At 34.3% G+C, this 7315-nt stretch overlaps 1 protein-coding gene across 1 annotated transcript; it reads left to right on the top strand.

Moving 5' to 3' along the window:
- Positions 1-36: 36 nt before the first annotated feature.
- Positions 37-5214, top strand: LOC108136444 (vesicle-associated membrane protein-associated protein B). Its single transcript, XM_017257607.2, has 7 exons — positions 37-463; positions 534-732; positions 2766-2918; positions 2990-3099; positions 3658-3885; positions 3959-4063; positions 4463-5214. The coding sequence occupies exons 2-7, from the start codon at positions 669-671 to the stop codon at positions 4616-4618; spliced, it is 816 nt and encodes a 271-aa protein (XP_017113096.1). The 5' UTR covers positions 37-463; positions 534-668; the 3' UTR covers positions 4619-5214.
- Positions 5215-7315: the final 2101 nt, after the last annotated feature.

Consider the following 7315-nt stretch of genomic DNA (forward strand, 5'->3'; position numbering starts at 1 on the left):
TGTTTTTGAAACTATCGATGACATCTAAACGACTTACTACCAGCTCTAGTGACGCATGCGTTTGACAAGCGGTTTTTTCTGCTGACAGAATTTCTGGCTTTTTTGCATTTTGCATTTGCAACTGAGAAGTTTTTCGAAGAACCCGAAGCGTGAAAAATACACCGATAAAAGGACACGGTATTCGCGAAGAAAATCAACTGAGAATTCGGTGAAAAAAGCGCACGTTGATCGTAGTTTTTTTTTCTCGACATTCTGCTAAAAACGAAAAGACCGTGCGTGTGAGTGGTTGCCTCTCTCTCGCTCTTCCTTTATTTTTTTGTCAATGCGTGTGTGTGTTGGTCGCATAAATTTACCGATATTTCGCCTGTGAGAGCGAAACGGGTGTAAAAACGACGAAAGACAAAAAAAAAGAGGGCGGAAAAAACAGCGAATTTCGTTGAAATATTGGGCAAAAAACGCAAACGTAAGCGAAAAAACCCTCTTTGATTGTGTGCAAGTTTTTTAACACAATTTCGTGTGCATTTCCTCAACAGCAAAAACAACAACAAATAGCTAAGCGAAAAACAGGACGCACAAAAAATCAAATAGAAAGAAGAAGAGGGGCGTTAGGAGGAGAGAGCAAAATAAGCAATCACAACAACAAGAACATAGGAGACAACAACAACACAATGAGCAAACCACATTTTGATCTTCCGTTGACAATTGACCCAGAGCATGAATTGCGTTTTGTGGGTAAGTCTATTTTTTTATTTTATATTCTCAACATATTTAAAAGACCTTCTGCATATCGACCAATTAAAAAACCAATTCACCTCCAATTTGCTGTTGCAAAGAGCAAACTGCAAAGTTCGCTCTCTTTTAAGCACACACATTCACACGCTCTCCTTTTCCGTGTCTCCCACACTCAGTTCCATATAGCTATCTCTTTCACTTTCTTTGACTTTTTGCTTATCAATAATTTCCGTTTTTTTTTTTTTGTTATTTCGCGTACGATTTTTTTACACCTTTTTGTAGTTTTTATTCGTCTGTTCTTTGATCCTCTTTCAAGATATTTTTTTGTTTTTATGCCGGCAGCTGGCGTCGCTCTTTTTCTCATTTGCACTTGCTCTCCCTCTCTCTGTCTAGCTCGCCCTGTGTTTTTTTGGCTGGCATTTTATTTTTATACGCGAAAACTTGTCATGGGCCATTTTAATTTTTTTCTTGTCTTGTACTCTTGAATTTTGGCCAAAAAGCAAACGCAACAGCAGCGGCAACAACAATGCAATATGACAGTAAGAGCTCACACAGTGGGCCCAAAACGCAAGGCCTACAATGCGAATAAATAAATTACTTCCGAGAAGTTCAATTGTTTATTTTAACAAGCCACCTGTACACATTTTCTTCTACTATTTTCCGTAATATGTTTAACTTTCAAGAAAATGCAATATAAAAAGTTAGTAATATTTTTCTTAGCACGGAATGAACGTTAACTAATATCTTTGGACTGCATTCAATTAGTGCTTACCCATACACCATAAATTTGTTAAAATTTTTACTTTTAAATATATCCTAAAAATAATTTTCCTATCAATCCCTAAGAATAATTTTACTATAACAATCCCACAGTGCGCAAATATTTTCATATTTGTGATTGCGTGTGTGTGTGTGAGCCTTAGTCCCATTCTTTTGTGACACCCGCCACCCCACTGCCCCGTTTACCGTAAGATCGCGAAGGGTGTAGGAGGCAGAGGGTGGAAAACACATGCATGACGCGACTTGTCTAATGAAATTTCCTTGAAATCAAATAAACACATACCTTGTTAAAAACTAGTAATTTGTGTGTTATTGCTTCAGTTTTTCGATTTTTTTGCCACTCAACTTTTGACAAAGCATAAAAAAAATAATATTTTCCGATTTGGTTTTTCCACGATCAATTTCGTATATTACAGTACAGGGTAATAATTTTCTTTTTATTAAATAATTGATTAAATATTACTCTTTTGGTTGTTTTTACATTTACATACAAAATTTGTTAATTTGTTTAAATAGTTACATAAATGTACATATTTGCATAAAAAAAAATAAAATTGGTTGTTTTTTTGACAGATATGTACATATAAGTTTTTTACATTTTCATTTATTATATTTAATAACTAATCAATTTCAAAGGATCTTCAAAATATTTGAATAATTTTCCTTAATAAGTTATAAACCAAACTTCATTCCATAGGGTACTCAATACCCGACTCCCCGATATTTAGGTCTATTTTTTCGGCTTTTGTGCCAGTTTCTGGTTTTTGTTTTGCTTTTAATTCAATTAATTTGAACTTGCTTTGGCCAATGACGTAATGAGCGTGACGTGACGAAAAAATCAGGGAGAGTGGGATAGTGTGGGAAAGTGAGAAAAGCAGGGAAAGTGCGAAAGTTGGGTGGCTTCGCTGGGTGGGGTTATCGTCAATTGAGTGTGACTAATCGGGTGCATTTCATAAAACGTGAAACGTAAAACCTGCAGGCTTTTTAATTCAAATATCAAGTTGAATCTGAAACGTCAAATCGTCCATATCATCTTCCTTTAGTGTGATTTCCGATAATTTCATAACGTAAATATTAAGATATCAGCCTAAAATGTAGATAAACATTTACAATTTCAAACTTATCAGATAATGATAAGTGGAACCACATAGAACACAGTCATTCAAAATTCTTTCTTTATATTAAAACCATTTATACTTTTATCAGCATTCGATTAACCAAATGTATTTATTTTATTGACCCATTTGCTGCAGGTCCCTTCATCCGACCCGTTGTCACAATCATGACTCTGCGCAACAACTCGGCTCTGCCGCTGGTCTTTAAGATCAAGACAACCGCCCCGAAGCGCTACTGCGTACGTCCAAACATCGGCAAGATCCCGCCCTTGCGAACGACCCAGGTGGAGAGTGAGTATTATAATAATATTTATATTTCACAAATATGATGATGTAAACTAATCGATTTTCAATGTATATAGTCTGTCTGCAGCCATTCATCTACGATCAGCAGGAGAAGAATAAGCACAAGTTCATGGTGCAGAGCGTTTTGGCACCCATGGATGCTGATCTGACCGATTTGAATAAATTGGTAAGAAAAAGTAGAGAGACAAAGGGAACCAGTTAGATTGTATATACATACTTGAATATTAGGTCGATATTAAAATAACATTAATGATGACCCTTAAAATAGTTAATACATTTGTGGGGTTGATCTTACAGTATTTTCATACTATTAACCACTTTTGATAAGACAGATTGAGCATTGGATTCAATTTTGTTTTTTTTTGTTGTAAAAGATTATACGAAACGTTATAATTGTAAAGTATTTTAGATTTAACTTTTATGAACCCATTGACTCTTATTTTACTTGCGGCAAGTTTAAGTTGTTGAATATATGTAGATAATGTTTTTAAAATGAATTAGATTTATGAGAAACAGTTGCTAATTTATCCATTGTGTACTCTAAAACTTTAAACGATATAACTTGCAAACAAAGAAAACAATTCCAACACGAAATTGTATAAATCGAAACGTAATAAAAATACAATTTACTCTTAATACTGAATACAAGTTCAAGGGATTTCGCAGACTAAGGAGGTTTTAACTATTTTTACTAATCAAACTTGTTTGTATACCTCTCCCGCAGTGGAAGGAACTTGAGCCGGATCAGCTGATGGACGCCAAGCTGAAGTGCGTGTTCGAGATGCCCAACAACGAGGCGAATGCGGAGAACACCAGCGGTGGCGGTACCATCGGCCGTACCGCCGGCGGTGCAAGCGGAAGTGGCGAAGGCGGAAGTGCGGGCGCCAACACTAGTTCAGCCATTGCTGAGGCGCTCGACAAAAAGTTCGAGAAGCTTTCCAGTGAGGATATGGTGTGTTTTCCTTAACTCAAACCATAAAAAGTTTCATTTAATAACGCTAATCCTATGTGTATCCCAAATGTAGCCCTCGAATTTGCCCGATGCGTCAGAGAAGATCGAGTTGGTCGGTGAGATCAAGGCGCTGCGTGAATCCATCAGTGAACTGCGAAAAGAAAATCTACACTTGAAGGTATGTTCTGTCTAAATAAAAGGTTATAACTCAATTTAAAGTTGTTCAGATCAAACATTTCCAGTTTAATTTGAAATGTCAATGAAAAATGTAAAGGAAAAAGGTGTACTCTTTTTGCGGGCCTGTTGGCTCGAATCATTTGAAGCAGTTTATGGGTATGGATGTTTGTTTATGACATATAACTAATGTCTTAGATTCAATGAGCTTTGATTATATGGCCATAAATAAGTATATAAATAAATGGCTGGGGTTAAATGCATTTTACACGATATGTGCTAAAAATAAGAAGTGTCCCTCTTACATTTAAATATTACAATATTTCCTGATTTGTTTGTTTATGTATTTAGGGCATACAAAATAACTCTTAATAACCTATCTTCAATTTTCAAACTTTTGCAGAATCAAATCACACGCTACCGCAGCTCGCCGGCCATTAAGCAGGAGAATGAGCCCTATGCCCCAGTTCTGGCTGAGAAGCAGATTCCGGTCTTTTACATTGCAATTGCCATTGCTGCGGCCATTCTTAGCCTCCTGCTGGGCAAATTCTTTCTCTGAACGCCATAAATGATCGCCAGCAACATGCAACATGCAACGTGCAGCAACAGCAAAAGCAAAAGCAAGAACAGCGGCAACACCATCTCACAGCAACATCAGCAGCAACTAACAACAGCAACCACAACGAATGAACAACAGCAGCAGAAGCATTGGATTCCATCATCGGCAAAAAGTAGGACACCTCCCAGAGATGAAAATAAAGCTGACAACAAAAAAAAAAAAAAAAAGAAAGGGAAACAGCACAGAAAAGGATAAAATCAAGAAAGACACAAAATTGTATTTTCGCAAAAGAGGGGCAATCTCTTGAGAAATATTTAAAACCACACTTTACTAAGATCCCATACGTATATTGCTCAGATTTTTAATTGCATTTCTTTTTCGCTAATATTAATATTTAAGTTTAGAGTTTGAAGAGCTTCGCAACCTTTTTTTTTATTCGTTTTGATGCATTTTTTAGACGGAAAATGTTAAGTATTTCAAAGAACAACCAAAATTATCATTAAATCGAATTAATCATGCCTTTTCGGTAAACATAACAAAATACAAATACATAATTGTTACGAGAGTGCGAGAATAAACTTCAGTTTTTAAAAATATTTTTTAATTGTTTCCTTTACTATTTTTTTCAACCACCAAGACCTAGATGTAAAATTTAAATCGAAGAAATGAAAACCAAATGTCAAGAAAAAAACCTTGAGCAAAATACAAAACAAAGAAAAATACAAAAAGAAAAACAAAATAATTTGAATGGAAACCAATCAATGAAAATGCTTCAAAGAAAAACAAACATGCTCTGCAAGGCCGATGCTCTCTAAAAGAACAGTTGCTTCACCCCCCTCGTCGTATCACTCCCTCTCTCTCATTCTCTGTCTGTCCCTCTCTAAATCCCGAAATGAGATCGAACTCGGGAACTATATATGTATATTTATATAGATATATAAAAGGAAATCATTATTGTTTTTGTTTGGCATTTGCATTTACTTAGTTTCATTTTAGTCATTTCAGTGGTTACACTGCGACACCCACACAAGAATATATATATGTATATATATATATATATATATATTGTACGAATATAATGAATTTCTATAAGCAAACCTTTATGTAATTTGTGTTGTTTGCCAAGGCCGAATTGATAAAATTTCCTAGCCTAATTAGCAGCGAAATTGTGAAAATCCATTACCTTATATCTGATACGATATATATGTATGTCTTAATTGGGTGCAGCAAAATCAATCAATTTTTTTAAAAAACATTTGACTCAAACAAACAAACACACACACACACACACACACACGTATTGTTGACGGCTCACACTAGATCCGTGGTTCCATAGATCCACACAACCCACTTAGTTCCTTCCGTACCGCCCCATATTTACTTGCTTTATGCTTGAAAAACCGGGTAACTCGTTTTTCACCACAATTATTTTCCCACACATATTTCATTGCAATTGTTTGTGGTTATGACTTTTTTATATATAGTTTGCAAAGCATTGAAAAAGGGTATATAGATTTATACAAGAATATATATTCGCTGACATGCATGATCGCTGTATTTTCATAGGCATGTGGAAACTCGTATTTAAATGTTTAACTAGAAATACAGAAAACAAAAAACCTAAAAATAAATAAAAAGAGAAGTGTGGAAGTAAAAACAAATAAAGAAGCAAAAAAAAAAACAAAAAATACAAAAAACAAGCAAATCATAAGCAAAATGTACTTGATGTCAGCTGTAGCAAAAAAGAAAAACACAATATATATGAACATAATAATAATAATAATAATAAAATGTGGAAACGGAAATTGAAATTCAACAATTGTTTCGGTACATTTAACAACATTGAATTGCATTACTTAATTGAAATCAACCAACATACACTCTACACACGCCCAAAAGTCTCCTCGCAAAAGGGCCGCAAAATCAAAGGAGGATATAGGATGTCGCAGGTTGGAGGAGATCGAATTCTGGAGATCGGGAGATTCGGGAGGAGATCACAACACAAACAAGAAAAAACCAATTATAATATTTACAGCATGAATCTTAAAAACTAAGTGTTTTTTTCTCAAAGGAAAAATAAAATGAAACATTGTTAATTAAACATCAAATATCATTTGAAATAAATTTAAATAAAACGAAAATGGATGGTTGGTTGGATGGTTGATGCGTTGGTAATCATAAACAATATATCCATGTTTATAATGAGCTATACGTATTATACGGATAAGAAAATGCAGTAAGATATTCCATTCAAAACATTTTTATTCGCCATTAAGACGTACAGCTGCGGTCAAAAATAATATATGTTTTTTTTAACTTATGGAAAATGCAAGTTTAAAATAGTTTAGAAGCCACATTTCCGAGAAGCTAACACTAAATACTTAATCGGAAAATATAATAACTAGACGATAAAGGATATTTCAAATTTGAGAAATTTTCTAAATTTATTAATAACTTATTTATTAAGAACTTTTAACACTTTAATTTCCTTGAAAAACTAAAAAAAAAATATACAAGTTTTTATCTTATTTAGCTTATTGGTAAATTAAAGTCAAAATTGTGTTGCCTTAAAATTTACTTTACCAAACTCGACTGCTCACTTATTGACCGCAGCTGTATATGTTCCAATGCTGTCATAAATTTGTATCAGAACTGCAAGATCTGAAAAGTAACCCCTTTAAAACACATTTTTCTATA

This window comes from Drosophila elegans, unplaced genomic scaffold, assembly GCF_018152505.1.
Source record: "Drosophila elegans isolate 14027-0461.03 unplaced genomic scaffold, ASM1815250v1 contig_149, whole genome shotgun sequence".
Classification (NCBI taxonomy): Eukaryota; Metazoa; Arthropoda; class Insecta; order Diptera; family Drosophilidae; genus Drosophila; species Drosophila elegans.